Raw genomic sequence first — 15,691 nt, 5'->3', positions numbered from 1 at the left:
CTGCTTCCTTCATTGTGTCCCTGTTACCCTAAACCACTAAATACTTATTTCATATTGGTTTCATTTTCAGTGTGATGTTAATTTTTTTCTCTCTGTCATGTTGGTTTTGGGTTTAGGTTCATGCTTAGGTTTTCATGTCTTTTATTTTGAAATGTAGTCACGTTTCCTGTTTGCCATGTGCTTCCCTTGTCTGCGTCATGTTATGATTGGTTGTTCTAGTCATGTGTCCTATGTTCTCATTGGTTAATTGTTCATTGCTTTCAGGTGTGTCTTACTAAGTCATAGTCTTTTTGTATAAATAGCCCTCATGTTTCCATTGTCTCTTGTTAAGTATTGTCCGTATAACCGCTGTTGGTGAGTCTGCTAGGTTTATAGTCAAGTTTGTTTAGTTCATGATGTTCAAGTCAGGTCATTGTTTACTTTGTATTTTGTTCATGTTTTGATGTAAATAAACTGCACTTGAGTTTGCACTATGCTCGCCTCAGTGGACTTATGTTACACTCTCTCTCGTGTAGATGAAGGTGCTTTTGGTGGTTCTTCTCCCTGTTGTATTGGGCCGTGACTGTAAATTCATGCCATTCGACTGTTCTGACGTCTACAACTCAGGAGAAAAAGTCAGTGGGATTTACACCATCTATCCAGCAGGAGACGTTCCTGTCTGGGTTTACTGTGACATGGTCTCAGATGGGAAAGATGAAGACAAAGGAGGATGGACGGTATGAATGTGACTTTAGATCATCAAACACACATCAGAACATACATTATGAATCATATATTCTATAAACCCATCACAGGTGTTTCAGAGGAGAATGGACGGCAGTGTGAATTTCTATCGGCCGTGGAATCAGTACAAGAGAGGATTCGGGAATGTGGAGAGCGAATACTGGCTGGGTAAGATCTCACAGCGTGTGTCCGTTTGTGTGGATGATCATGTGTTTAGTTGAACATGTTCTTCGTGTGTGTGTGTGTGTGTGTGTGTGTGAACAGGGCTGGAGAACATGTACCAGCTGACACGTAACAGGAATTACAGGCTGAGAGTGGATCTGGAGGACTTCACTGGAAGGAAGGGTTTTGCTCTGTACTCGTCCTTCTCTGTGGATTGTGAATGTGCTGGATATAAACTACAAGTTTCAGGGTTCAAGGATGGAGGAGCAGGTAGGACACTTTCATTCATAGAGTTAATGTGTACATTATCATGCACTTTCAAATGTTTTGGTAATTTCAAATAAATATTTTTTTTCATGTCCTCAATTTGGATTCAGATTGTTCATTCAGTTTGTAAATGTACTGTATGTCTCATTCTTTAAATGTGGCTAAAATTGGTAAATGTTAAGAAAACTGCACAATAATTTTCTGGAATAATTCAGTGAGCAGTGTGAGATGTCCGTCATGTTGCTATGATAACATACATTATCTGGGTAAAAGTGAAAAATCCCTTGTTTATTATGAAACGTATCTGGGTAAACAAGTAGGAATATGTCTCTTTTATATATCATGTTAATCCTCATTATGATGCTCTTCCTCTCTGCAGGCGACTCTTTGACCCAACACAATAATCAGAAGTTCTCCACCTTTGACAAAGATCAAGATGTCTATGAAAAGAACTGTGCCAAACAGTATCTCGGGGCATTTTGGTACGCAACCTGTCACATTACAAACCCCAATGGTGTGTATTTATGGGGGGAAGATGCCACTCATTTCGCCATTGGTATTGCTTGGAAAACCTGGAAAAATAATTATGCTATCAGTATGAAATCCATCAGCATGAAGATTAAAAGTATATACTAACATCACAGTGTTAAAAGCCAAAAGTATACTTCTGTTTTGACACTTAGAGTATGTGTACAGCCGAACACATAGCCTTTTGACAGTGCACAAACACAGGCACTCAACACATGTGTACTAGAAGTTTCATCTTTGTCCAGTGTTCTGTGCAGAAGTTATGAATGATGAAAAATGACTGTACTCTTTAAACTAGAGTTGTGGGTTTCTCTGTACCCTCTCATATAAGCGGTTCAATGTCAGTCATTTTTCTTAGTTTTTAGTCAATATTTTCAGATTCACTATCCAAAGGACCTCTGTACTGAATGCGTTATATCTGTATGTAGAAGTGTTTATTTCCACAACAGAAACACTAAATGAGGAATTCTGTGGAATCATAGATGTGGATTAATTGACTGTGAGTTTGGAGTTGTGGGAGCTGTTGAGTATTGTACATGTTGACTGGAATTATTATGACCGCCGCTAGCGTAGCTAGCGAAAGCGGTCATATAGGGATTGTCAAAGTTTTTTTTTTTTTTTTTTCCCGTCACCTTACTGAATTTTTCGTCAACGATACCAGGGACACCGAAACACCAGGGAACATGAAATTTGGTGGGCATGTAGCCCCACTAGACTTGTACGGAAAAATTTCGTTTGGTCCCCGGGGGCCACTCCCCCCCCGCGCTGGGCCCCCCCAAACCCCAAAAATGCAGTTTTTCCTAAATAACTACCTGAACCGTGGCACCGAGGATGAAGAATTTTTTATGGTATGTTGGTCTACTAGACTTTTACGGAAAAATTTCGTTTGGTCCCCGGGGGCCACTTCCCCCCCCGCGCTGGGGCCCCTGTGAATTTTTCGTCAACGATACCAGGGACACCGAAACACCGGGGAACATGAAATTTGGTGGGCATGTAGCCCCACTAGACTTGTACGGAAAAATTTCGTTTGGTCCCCGGGGGCCACTCCCCCCCCGCGCTGGGCCCCCCCAAACCCAAAAAAATGCAGTTTTTCCTAAATAACTACCTGAACCGTGGCACCGAGGATGAATAATTTTTTATGGTATGTTGGTCTACTAGACTTTTATGGAAAAAATTCGTTTGGTCCCCGGGGGCCACTTACCCCCCCCGCGCTGGGGCCCTTGTGAATTTTTCGTCAACGATACCAGGGACACCGAAACACCGGGGAACATGAAATTTGGTGGGCATGTAGCCCCACTAGACTTGTACGGAAAAATTTCGTTTGGTCCCCGGGGGCCACTCCCCCCCCGCGCTGGGCCCCCCCAAACCCCCAAAAATGCAGTTTTTCCTAAATAACTACCTGAACCGTGGCACCGAGGATGAAGAATTTTTTATGGTATGTTGGTCTACTAGACTTTTACGGAAAAATTTCGTTTGGTCCCCGGGGGCCACTTCCCCCCCCGCGCTGGGGCCCCCGTGAATTTTTCGTCAACGATACCAGGGACACCGAAACACCGGGGAACATGAAATTTGGTGGGCATGTAGCCCCACTAGACTTGTACGGAAAAATTTTGTTTGGTCCCCGGGGACCACTCCCCCCCCCGCGCTGGGCCCCCCCAAACCCCAAAAAATGCAGTTTTTCCTAAATAACTACCTGAACCGTGGCACCGAGGATGAAGAATTTTTTATGGTATGTTGGTCTACTAGACTTTTACGGAAAAATTTCGTTTGGTCCCCGGGGGCCACTTACCCCCCCGCGCTGGGGCCCCCGTGAAATTTTCGTCAACGATACCAGGGACACCGAAACACCGGGGAACATGAAATTTGGTGGGCATGTAGCCCCACTAGACTTTTACGGAAAAATTTCGTTTGGTCCCCGGGGGCCACTCCCCCCCCCGCGCTGGGCCCCCCCAAACCCAAAAAATGCAGTTTTTCCTAAATAACTACCTGAACCGTGGCACCGAGGATGAAGAAATTTTTATGGTATGTTGCTCTTAAGGGCCCACATCAACCTAGCCCATAATCACTCATTTGTGATTTGCGCCCCTCCCATAAAAAATGAAAATGCAATATTATTCTACTTTAATCGCCCCTATCTTCAGTTGAGATTTTCAGAACTGCACCATATTTCATGTGTATGATTAACTTGACATCCTCTGGGGGTATGCTAAGTTTCGTAGAATTTCATCCATGGGGGGGTATAAAATAAATTCATTTATGTGCACATTTAGTGACTGTACACTCATCGGCCTGTAGATGGTGGTGTTGAGCGAATGGTTGCTGGTTTAGGATGATACTGTCACACACACACATGCAGGAATACAAACAAACGCAAGCATGCACACACACTGACATCCACACGCACAGACACACACCCATACACACACATACAAATCCACATGCACAGACACACACACACAAACACACACGCGCACACACATGTACGCACGCACACATACACGCACAGACACACACACACACAGACACACACATACACAAACACACACACATACACACAGACATGCACATACTACTACTTTTTTTAGGTATATACATAAACACGCAATACAGCCAAATTGCTCCACGTCATTTATTTTTGTGGAAAGCCAGTGCAGGCCTGAGCGGCGGTCATATTTTGTACCGCCCTGCGGTACATCTAGTTAATCACAATGTTTTTATATTTACAAAATACAATTAAGCTAGTCAGTGGAAACACTGGAAATCTTTGCTTTGTACTTTTGTCAGTTAAATAAGAGAATGAACAAATCACAGTTTCTTGATTTTTTTTTTTTTTTTTTGCATTTCGCAAAATGTCCCAACTTTTCTGGAAATGCTATATATATTTTACAATAACATTCATGAAAATGTAACCACTTTTGTTTCTGATACATTGAGATGGATCTAAGCACATTAATAAACATCTCGTTTGCTTTGAGATACAGTGCTAAACCAGGACGCGTTTTTTTTTAACTGTTTGCTCCTTGTTAACCCTTTAAATCTTTGCTGTCTTAGATCCATGTTTCCTTCTCAAAATAAAAAATTGCATGTTTAAATTTAATATACAACTGAAAAGGTCATGTTCTAATATTTCAGCACCATTAATTGATGAACTATCTAATTTGGTTCCCTTTCAAGAACGGTCACTTGCGTAGCTAAGTAAGTGAAACTCCTTTCCTCGAGAAATATTGAAGCCTATAGGATTGTTCGACTTGAACCGGCGCTGCACAGTCCGCCAGAATGGGCAGGGCCTATGTCTGCAAACAGAGACAGATAACTGCAGAAGTGGAGGAAATGGGTGAAAAGTCCATTAAGAATTTCCCCGCTAATCACTTAATCTTAACTTGGGTTTTCTGAGTAAACAAAGCATATTATGTGAATAGTACAGATTACTAAATTTTTACAATTAATTTAAGACATTAAGTAAAGTTAACTGAAAAGTGTTAGTTAGAACAACTGAGGTTTTGGTGTGCTTTCTCCCAATACGTCCCAGAATGATCATGTGTTTGGTGAGTAGGCGGCAAATAGGCAGAGCTTTGCTGTGGTCCAGGATGGATAAGGATGGATAAAATATTGTCACATTTCTGACTTTCTCCATATATGGTTTCAGCAGGGCTGGAGTTGGGCCTTTTTTTAACACCAGAGTTTAATGCCCAAGACCAGCTCTTTTTTTTGTTCATGGTGAAAGAACTTGGATAAATGAAGTGTCAGTTCATACTATTCTGTTTCATTTATTACTGTCATGCTTGCTGACAAGGAATATAAAAGGTAAAAAACAAATCACATTCCAAAACTGCTTGAAAAGCACAGTTGAAAAATACTATAAATAAAAATGTAAACATTAATATCATAACTAATATCAGACAGCAGAATGGATTATGTTATTACACCATTGTATAAAAACCTTTGTGTCTATAGGCTGTGTGAACAGCCAGTAAATGTCTGTTTGTCGTGAGAATGGACATGGCTTGTTTTCCTCACCCGAATTCCCTAACTCATAACATTCTAAATCAAGATTTTAAACATTAATCACCATATTAAGGTAAATCTAAGATAACCTTTTATACCTGTGTGTTCTTAGAGCCAGTCAATCAACATTAGAGCGCCACCCTCAGGCTGAAATGCACAAGGAAATAGAGGTGTGTACCCGGACCGAGCCCACAGGCCCTATGTGCATGGAGAGCTGCACTGTGGAAGAATTATGATCTTATTTGTGTAAATAGTTTTGCAACACTTTGGGCAAACTTTGTTTTGAAGTTCAAAGTTTGAGTTCCTGAGGAATTATTGTGACTTGTTACACTGGTTCACCTAGTAAAGTTTAATAATTGGCAAGTGCTTTATCTCTTTTGCTGCTGAGATGGCCACTGTGTCTTGAAGAAACTGTTATTTGTTTACTGGTCGTTGCATGCAGTCCTAAAATACAGCATGCTGCAAAACGGTGTTTGCTTTGAGAAATGGATTTCGGGTTTTGGTCGGGTTCTGTCTGAAAATGTAACAGTACCGTTTGGGTGGGTTCGGGTCAGGTTACGTGATCTCAGGTACGTGCCGGGTTCGGGCTTCAATTTAAAGCCTGTGCAGACCTCTTATCTCTGCCAAAAGTGCATCTGCATGTTCAGCGATTCAAATTTAAAGGGGACTTATGATGCCCCTTTTTACAAGATGTAATGAAGTCTCAGGTGTCCCCAGAATGTGTCTGAAGTTTCAGCTCAAAATACCCTACAGATAATTTATTACACCATGTTGTAAATGTTTGAGTGGAAGCAAAAACCTGCTGTTTTTGTGCATGTATCTTTTTTGGTGGAAATTAAGACATCAGCATACAGGCATAACTCATTCAATGCTGCAGTTTATTTTAAATGTATGAAGTTGTTTCTGAAAAACTGACAAAAAATTAAGAAAAATCATTGACAGGAAGAGTTTAGTGCACAACACCAACATACACAGCTAGTTTTTTTCATGATTTACTCCATTACAGTTTACAGAGAAAAGAAAAACTTTAAACCTTCACATTTGTCATAGAGTGACAACAATATCAGATGCTTGCTCCTGGAAACACTAATGTTTCTAGGGCACGACTTTGATCTTCATTATGAATGTTTTCATACTGACATCGAAATTGTTTTTCCAGCTTTGCCAAGCAACACCAATTGCAAAATGATAAATTTTAGTATCATCTTCTCCCCATAAGTACACACCATTGGGGTTGGTAAGATGACAATATTTGTACCAAAATGCCCCGAGATACTGTTTGGCACAGTTACTTGCATTGGAGTCTTGGTCCTTGTCATAGGTGGAGAACTTCTGATTGTTGTGGTGGATCAAAGAGTCGCCTGCAGAGATGAGGAGCATCAACGAAGGCATTAACAATATGTGACAGGGTCCCATTCTTTGTTATAAATGAACAATTTTGTTTTTGAGCAACAGTCAATGGGATATAATTATTTCAGCAGAACAGAATAAGAATAAGGGAATGATTTCATTACATTTAATGTAAATTTGAAGAACAAGACAAAAATAATATTTACAATTACAGAGGACACGAATATTTCAGTGAAACTGACTTCAAGAAAAAAACAATTAAAAAAAAGTGCATGAACAAGTGTACATTTACTCAACTGATAATTGTAAAGAAATGAGTATGAATGAAAGTGTCCTACCTGCTCCTCCATCCCTGAACCCTGAAACATGCAGCTGATACCCGTCAGTTTCACAATCCACAGAGAAGGACGAGTACAGAGCCGAACCCTTCCTTCCTGGGAAGTCCTCCATATCCACTCTCAGCATGTACTTCTTCTTACGTGTCAGCTGGTAGATGTTCTCCAGCCCTGTTCACACACACACACACACACACATGAAGAACATGTTCAACCAAACACATGATCATCCACACAAACGGACACACGCTGTGAGATCTTACCCAGCCAGTATTCGCTCTCCACATTCCCGAATCCTCTCTTGTACTGATTCCACGGCCGATAGAAATTCACACTGCCGTCCATTCTCCTCTGAATCACCTGTGATGGGTTTATATAGAATATATGATTCATAATGTGTGTTCTGATGTGTGTTTGATGATCTAAAGTCACATTCGTACCGTCCATCCTCCGTTGTCTTCATCTTTCCCATCTGAGACCATGTGGCAGTAAACCCAGACAGGAACGTCTCCTGCTGGATAGATGGCGTAAATCCCACTGAGCTTTTGTCCTGCTTTATAAAGGTCAGAACAGTCGGCCGGCATGTCTCCATCCTGACTGCACCCGCTCACCAGAACAACAGAGAGAATAACCGCAAAAAACACCATCAACTGCACGAGACAGAGAGAAAGAGATGAACATCACACTGAAAACCCTCTCTAGAAATGTAGAGTTGTTGATGAACTTACTGCCATCTTCTCGGACTCTCCTCAGTAGATCACAGCAGAGGTCTGATTTATCTAGACGAAAATGACAGAAACATTTTCATACAATGTCTATTTTTACATTTAGTTAATTTTCTGAAAATTGTATAAATGTCGGAAAGTTCTGTTAAGTGAATGAAGAATAAAACAGTAACTCACCGTTTGTGTTGTTCAGTCTGACACAAACACTCTTTATATATCTGTCAGATTCTCAGACTCCTCCTCTGTGTCTTGATGTAAATGTCTACCATAAATCTCTAGATGTCTGGCTACAAGATTAAGTTCATATTACCGGTAGTGTACATTCTAAAAAAACAGAATCTACCCTCTATGTAAATAACCCATCCTGTTGGCAAAGGGTATTTACACTAACTCGCACACCATTGTTCATACAAGGTCAAAACAGCCACAAAAAGTTTCAGTTTATTTTAAGTGTAAAATGTCTCTGTCACACTCAAAGTTCCATTAAGTTATGTACACGTTATTTCTAAATGTTCTCTGATCATTTTTCTTGGTTATGTGAATGTTAAGGAAACATTCCATTTTATCATATATCATTCCATTTATCATTATGTGAACGTTGCTTTTGAAAGTTCTCTCAACATTCTGAAACAAGTAGTAGCATTTAAAAAATGTTAATGAACGTCCAACTAGAACGTTTCAGAAAAAAGTTCCATGAACGATGTATAAATAATGATTTTGTGCTAACCTTTTTAGAACATTGTTAAAGGCCAGATAACTTTGAATGAACATTCTATTAACTTTACTTTGAGAGAACCTTACTGTTGCGTACTGCTGATATTTGCCATATTGCTCTGTGTTATCGACCAGGTAGAACAATTATCCCAATCACTAAATATAGAATCACAAATAACCTGATGTGTCTCAGCTGCTCAGTGTACCCAAACACACAAATTAACTTGTTGAAATAACTAGCTGTATGATCATTATATTCTCTAGTAAATTATAAACTGTTTCACCCCTCAGATTAAAAGAGGTTGGAGAGAAAGTACTGCACCACGGTACAACAGTATTACTCTCAAGAGAGAAACTTGTAACCTTGAGCGCAAATGGAAACAAACTCATTTAGAGGTCTATAAATGCCATAAAAAGGCTCTAAAAAGCGGCCAGGACCGAGCATCTCTGAATATTCATAAAAAATAATCAAAACAATCCAAGGTTTTATTTAGTACAGTGGCTAGATTAACAAATAAACAGACATCACCTGAACTGAATATTACATCACAGTTTAGTAGTAATGATTTTTTTAATTTCTTCACTGAAAAAATACAGTTGTGAACGTAAAACCTTTGACAGCATTTAATGGTTCAGCCTCAACTATCGCCCCTCAAGAACAATTGCAGTGCTTTACAGCACTGTATTACAATTACATTGCTCCTGTCTGCCTCGCTGCCTGCTGTGAGTGTGTTTGTTTGATTCGGTGCGATAAGCTCCGTCTTAGCCATATATTTCTTTGTTTTGAACCATCATTTTACTACCATTTCTAGTTGTTTATACTACTACATTTTACCCAACATCTCAGATTAACCTGACATCGCTAGCTTTTGTTATTAGTACTACTAGCACAAAACGCTAGTAATTCGCTAGCCTGAAACGCGCCACCCGTGCGCTCAGCTATTTTATTTATTTATTTTTCTCTCTCGCGTCCGCGCCTTTGAGTTCATAAAAAGCTCAGGTGAGTAAGAATCACTCAACAAACACGGTGAGTAATGTCTTGTCCTGTTATTGTCACTTGCACTTCATGTCACATGTTTAGTATAGGCTTCTCTGTCGACAATATAGGATTTATATGTGATAAATGTAAGGAGACAGTTAGGTTGACAGAGAAGATTTCAGAATTAGAAACACGCATCCAAACTTTAATTGAGGATAGTAAGAGTGCTAGTGCTTTAGATGTTTTGGATGCGCATAGAATAGTGAACACTTTACATGAGTCGGTTCTGGCTGAAGTAGAGCCTGTGCAGCCGGGCAAATGGGTGACAGTGAGGGATCGCTCTAGTCGCGGATCTAAAAAACACTCTTCCGTTCCGATTACCATAACAAATCGATTTGCCCCGCTCAGTGAAACACCCACTGAGAATGATTGTGCCCTAGTTATTGGCGATTCTATTACACGGAACGTGAAAATAGAGACACCAACCACCATAGTCACATGTTTGCCGGGAGCCAGAGCGCCTGACATCAAAGCAAATTTAAAAGTGCTGGCTAATGCTAATCGTAAATTCTCTAAGATCATTATTCATGTCGGCACTAATGATGTTCGACTCCGCCAGTCGGAGATCACTAAAATTAATATTAAAGAGGTGTGTGAACTTGCAAGTACGATGTCAAGGACTGTAATTTGCTCTGGCCCCCTTCCTGTTCGCAGGAGTGATGAGATAGTTAGTAGATTGTGTTCGCTTAACGGTTGGCTGTCTAAGTGGTGTCCGCTTAATAATATAGAATTCATAGACAATTGGAAAAGTTTTTGGGGCAAACCTGACCTGTTGAAAAGAGATGGTATTCATCCCTCCTGGGATGGTGCTGCTCTTCTCTCTAGTAATATGGCTCATAGTCTTAGAGCTCAAACATGACAATCTGGGGCTCAGGTCAGGAAGCAGACAGACTGGCTAAACCGACTGTCTGCTAGCGGCCTCTCGTCACCAAGGTCAGATAAATCCCATCACATAGAGCCTCTTTCACCTAGATATCATCATATAGAGACTGTGTCTGTTCCCCGAATTTGGAAATCCAAAAAACGTTTAAACCCAACTAAGGTTAAAAATTTAATTGATGTTCAACAAATAAAAAACAGCTATAATACAGATGAGCAAATGCTAAAGCTTGGGTTGCTGAATATTCGATCGCTTACTTCAAAAGCACTCATTGTTAATGATATGATTTCAGATAATAACCTAGATGTGCTGTGTTTGACAGAAACCTGGCTAAAACCAAACGATTACATTACTTTAAATGAATCAACCCCGCAAGATTACTGTTATAAACATGAGCCTCGTCTGAAACGCAAAGGGGGTGGTGTTGCTGTAATCTATAGTAATAGTTTCAAAACCACTAAGAAATCCAGTTTTAAATATAATTCTTTTGAAGCATTGGTGCTTAATGTAAAAATATATAGTGTAAACGATAAATCACGTTTGAGATTTGTGCTGGCTACTGTATACAGGCCACCAGGGCACCATACAGACTTTATCAAAGAATTTGCGGACTTTCTATCAGAATTAATATTGACTGCAGATAAAGTACTAATTGTTGGTGATTTTAATATACACATCGATAATGAAAAAGATGCATTGGGATTGGCATTTAAAGACATTGTAAATTCAATTGGAGTTAGACAACACGTGTCAGGACCTACTCATCGTCGTAATCATACTCTAGATCTAATATTATCACACGGAATAGATGTGGATGCCGTTGAAATTCTGCAGCAGAGCGATGACATCTCAGATCATTATCTAGTCTCGTGTAATTTGCATTTAGCCAAGGCTGCAAAGCCGACTCCGTGTTTCAAATATGTGAGACCTATCACTTCTGCTACTAAAGATTGCTTTATTAATAATCTTCCTAATCAGTTTCATCATCTCAGCATCTCAGATAGCTTAGAAGAACTAGATATTACAACAGAAACGTTTAACTCTCTCTTTTCCAGCACTTTAGACACAGTTGCTCCGTTGCGCTTAAAGAAGATTAAAGAAAATAGTCCAACGCCGTGGTACAACGAGCACACTCGGGCCCTTAAGAGAGCAGCCAGAAAAATGGAGCGCAACTGGAAGAAAACAAAACTAGAGGTATTTCGCATTTCATGGAAAGAGAGCTCAATTACTTACAGAGAGGCTTTAAAAGCTGCTAGGTCTGCTTATTTTTCAACCCTATTAGAAGAAAATAAACATAATCCTAGGTATTTATTTGAAACGGTGGCTAAACTAACGAAAAATAAAGCTTCAAGCACCGAAGTTTCCAAGCAACACAGCAGTAATGACTTTATGAACTTCTTCACTTATAAGATTGATAATATCAGGGACAAAATTATAACTATGCAACCGTCTACTACAGTATCGCATCAGGCAGTGCATTGTAGTCTCCCTGAGGAAAAATTTGATTCATTCGTTGCTATAGGAGAGGAAGAATTTACTAAACTCATTAAATCATCTAAATCTACAACATGTATGTTAGACCCTATACCGACTAAGCTACTGAAAGAAATACTTCCAGAGGTCATAGATCCTCTTCTTAATATCATTAATTCGTCTTTGTCTCTAGGATACGTACCAAAAAACTTTAAGCTGGCTTTGATTAAACCGCTTGTTAAAAAAACGCAACTTGATCCTTCAGAATTAGTCAATTACAGGCCGATCTCGAATCTACCTTTTCTGTCAAAGATATTAGAAAAGGCAGTATCCTCACAACTGTGTTCCTTTCTTGAAAGAAATGATATCTGCGAGGATTTCCAGTCCGGATTTAGACCGTACCATAGTACCGAAACAGCTCTCGTTAGAGTCACAAATGATTTGCTCTTATCATCCGATCGTGGTTGTATCTCTCTATTAGTGTTACTCGATCTTAGCGCTGCATTTGACACCATCGACCACAACGTTCTTTTAAATAGATTAGAACATTATGTTGGCATTACAGGAAATGCACTAGCATGGTTTAAATCATACTTATCTGACCGTTATCAGTTTGTAGCAGTAAATGATGAGATGTCTCATCGATCACAGGTTAAGTATGGCGTACCACAAGGCTCAGTATTAGGACCGCTGCTGTTCACTCTGTACATGCTACCCTTAGGAGATATCATTAGGAAACATGGAATTAGCTTTCACTGTTATGCTGACGATACTCAGCTCTATATTTCTTCAAAACCTAACGAAACTTATCAATTCACAAAATTAACGGAATGCATAGCGGATATAAAAAATTGGATGACTTGTAATTTCCTACTTCTAAATTCTGAAAAAACAGAGTTTCTAATTATTGGACAAAAAACTTCCTCACGTAATAATCTAGAATACTGTCTAACACTTGATGGCTGCTCTGTTAAGTCTTCGTCGTCGGTTAGGAACCTGGGTGTGCTCTTTGATACCAATCTTTCATTTGAAAGTCACGTGTCTAGTATCTGTAAAACTGCATTTTTCCATCTTAAAAATATATCTAAATTACGTCATATGCTCTCATTGACAAATGCGGAACAATTAGTTCATGCGTTCATGACCTCAAGGCTAGATTATTGTAATGCTCTACTGGGTGGTTGCCCTGCACGCTTAATAAACAAACTACAGCTGGTCCAAAACGCAGCAGCTCGAGTTCTTACCAGAACCAGGAAGTATGACCATATTAGCCCGGTTCTGTCAAAACTGCACTGGCTCCCTATTAAACATCGCATCAATTTTAAAATATTGCTGATTACTTACAAAGCACTGAATGGTTTAGCTCCGCAGTACTTGAGCGAGCTCTTAACGCATTATAGTCCGTCACGTCTATTACGATCTCAAAATTCCGGCCAGTTGATTATACCTAGAATATCAAAATCGACTGCTGGCGGTAGATCCTTTTCCTATTTAGCACCAAAACTCTGGAACAGTCTTCCTACCATTGTCCGGGAAGCAGACACACTCTGTCAGTTCAAAGCCAGATTAAAGACACATCTCTTTGACCTAGCTTTCACATAATACATTATAGACTTCTATAATTTAATGTTATGCTGCATAGATTAGGTCAGCCGGAACCGGGAACACTTCCCAAAAATCCTGATGTACTCGTTACATCACGAGAAGAATGGCATCTACGCTAATTTTAGTGTCTGTGTTTATCCCAAGGTTTTTCCTGCAGCCTGCCGGATCCAGGCCGTATCCAGATCTGACGAAGGACCTTCACCTGGACCGATGACAACGCAGTGCTGAAGTGCCAACTAGTCTCTCCCTATGGAGGATCCCACTACCACTCTACAGATAAGGCGTTGTCGGGGAAATTCGTCTTGCGGTCCTACCCCAAAGCAACAAATAAAATTCCTTATCAAAATTTATAAGGAAAAACAAGTATTTTGTTTAGGCTTGGCTTGTAGGGAATTCCAAACCTCCGTATATTCAAACGCACATAACTATAGAACCCATTCTAAATGCGCATGTGACCGCCATCAGCGTTTCTCACAGGTTCGCGTTTAAAGTCTGTGTAGAGAGAATGGTGTCGTCTTAGCGGCCCCTAATTTAATAACAAATGATCATTGCGACGGAACCAAATCAATTAAAACTAACTTTAGATGGAAATAACTTAACTCTGCTGTAAAGCCGAAACAATCTCTGTTACCTTAAATTATACGCTTATCTCTGTAAAGCTGCTTTGAGACAATCTACATTGTTAAAAGCGCTATATAAATGAAGATGACTTGACTTGACTTGACTACAGATATAGGGCAGGAAGAGCTAAATCAGATTCTGCTGACTGAGCTGAATCTATTGTGACATTTAATAATGATAATACTGTTGTGATATATTTTTAAAGAGTGTAATTCATGTTAAATTCAGCTTCACCAGTAGAGAGCACCCTAAGCGTTACACTAGGCAGAGGATTGGTCGAAGACGCTAGTATAGTGAAAATAGAGTTCAGTACGTGATGAGTGAATGTGAATTCAGGTTTACACGCTATGAAGAGTTTTCCCGATCTAACCTGTGTTTTTCATATTTCTCATAGAAATAAAAATGTGTTGCCCCAAGAACAAGCACTGCCTCATTCTTAAAATTTTTTTTTAACATTTTTTGGCAAGCCAGCCAGGAGGAAGTGACAAAGTGACCAGCACTATTAATTATTCAACTATTAAGAGTTGATCTTTTAGTGAATGTGACTGAAATGGACACCAGTCATCTTCTGCTTGATCAAGTAAGTGCAGCTTTATGGCAGCTCGGGGAGGAGTCTCATGGATGTCTGCTGGCACCTGAAATGTGATGGCCTGGACAGTGTTGGCCTGGACAAAGAGACTGCCCTGAACTTTGTATTCTGTGCAATTGAGCTTAAAGAGAAGCTGTTATGGAAAGCAGGACACCGATGAACAGTACAGCAGAGCCCTCATCCCAGTGCAAGTTCTTCCTCTCGATAGAAAAGGGACTGTTGAGTGATTCGGTGAAGTTCCAAATCCTACCCTACCTCAGAGTGATGTAAGCATAACAGATTAACTTCTACAGAAGGTTGAAAGTGAGAGACAAGAGAAACAGAAAAGGTCCACTGCTGGTAAAACTCCCATAGTGCAGGAGACTCTCAGAGAGAGTCTCAGTGCCAATCAAACAGTAAAGGGGAACGAGACTAAACCTGACAGCTTGAATGTGCTGAAGATGTTGGAAGAGCTTTGCAAGGAAATACAGTAGATGTTTCTGGCTGTAATGGAAGCAAGCCCTCGCCCGCTTGGACTAAACAGGAGAGTGAAAGGCTGCAAAAAGTGCAAGGAAGATAGCCTTGTTTCTCAGTTTCAACTGAGAAGGGTCTGGTTTTAACCAGGCTACAAGGAAGAGGGAATGGGATATAGAACCACGTCGGGAAATGGGCAAGGACTACCGAGGTGGAGCTAGC

General features: G+C 40.1%; 2 protein-coding genes across 2 annotated transcripts; one reads left to right on the top strand and one right to left on the bottom strand.

Moving 5' to 3' along the window:
* Nucleotides 1–515: 515 nt before the first annotated feature.
* Nucleotides 516–5,921, top strand: LOC308688891 (microfibril-associated glycoprotein 4-like; the record flags this gene model as incomplete). The annotated part of the gene is made up of 6 exons (XM_081362329.1): nucleotides 516–716; nucleotides 795–891; nucleotides 988–1,155; nucleotides 1,532–1,777; nucleotides 5,635–5,650; nucleotides 5,798–5,921. 6 exons carry the CDS (start codon nucleotides 516–518, stop codon nucleotides 5,919–5,921), a joined length of 852 nt encoding a protein of 283 aa, XP_081218455.1.
* A 660-nt stretch (nucleotides 5,922–6,581) lies between these two features.
* On the bottom strand, nucleotides 6,582–8,149 carry LOC308687532 (microfibril-associated glycoprotein 4-like). The gene is made up of 5 exons (XM_081360131.1): nucleotides 8,099–8,149; nucleotides 7,811–8,020; nucleotides 7,634–7,730; nucleotides 7,374–7,541; nucleotides 6,582–7,046 (listed from the first exon to the last, which is right to left on the bottom strand). Exons 1-5 carry the CDS (start codon nucleotides 8,102–8,104, stop codon nucleotides 6,781–6,783), a joined length of 747 nt encoding a protein of 248 aa, XP_081216257.1. The 5' UTR covers nucleotides 8,105–8,149; the 3' UTR covers nucleotides 6,582–6,780.
* Between the last annotated feature and the right edge of the window lie 7,542 nt (nucleotides 8,150–15,691).

This window comes from Scardinius erythrophthalmus, assembly GCF_964197995.2.
Source record: "Scardinius erythrophthalmus genome assembly, chromosome: 3".
Taxonomy (NCBI): Eukaryota; Metazoa; Chordata; class Actinopteri; order Cypriniformes; family Leuciscidae; genus Scardinius; species Scardinius erythrophthalmus.
The sequence above is the reverse complement of the archived record's forward strand: the minus strand, read 5'-3'. Positions and strand labels throughout refer to the sequence as shown.

What these genes read in the sequence shown, in the direction of transcription:
- LOC308687532 (XM_081360131.1), bottom strand. An exon ending in AAGACAACGGAGGATGGACG is followed by an intron (nt 7,731 to 7,810) that starts GTACGAATGTGA and finishes AACCCATCACAG; the next exon opens with GTGATTCAGAGGAGAATGGA. An exon ending in GGAGAGCGAATACTGGCTGG is followed by an intron (nt 7,542 to 7,633) that starts GTAAGATCTCAC and finishes GTGTGTGAACAG; the next exon opens with GGCTGGAGAACATCTACCAG.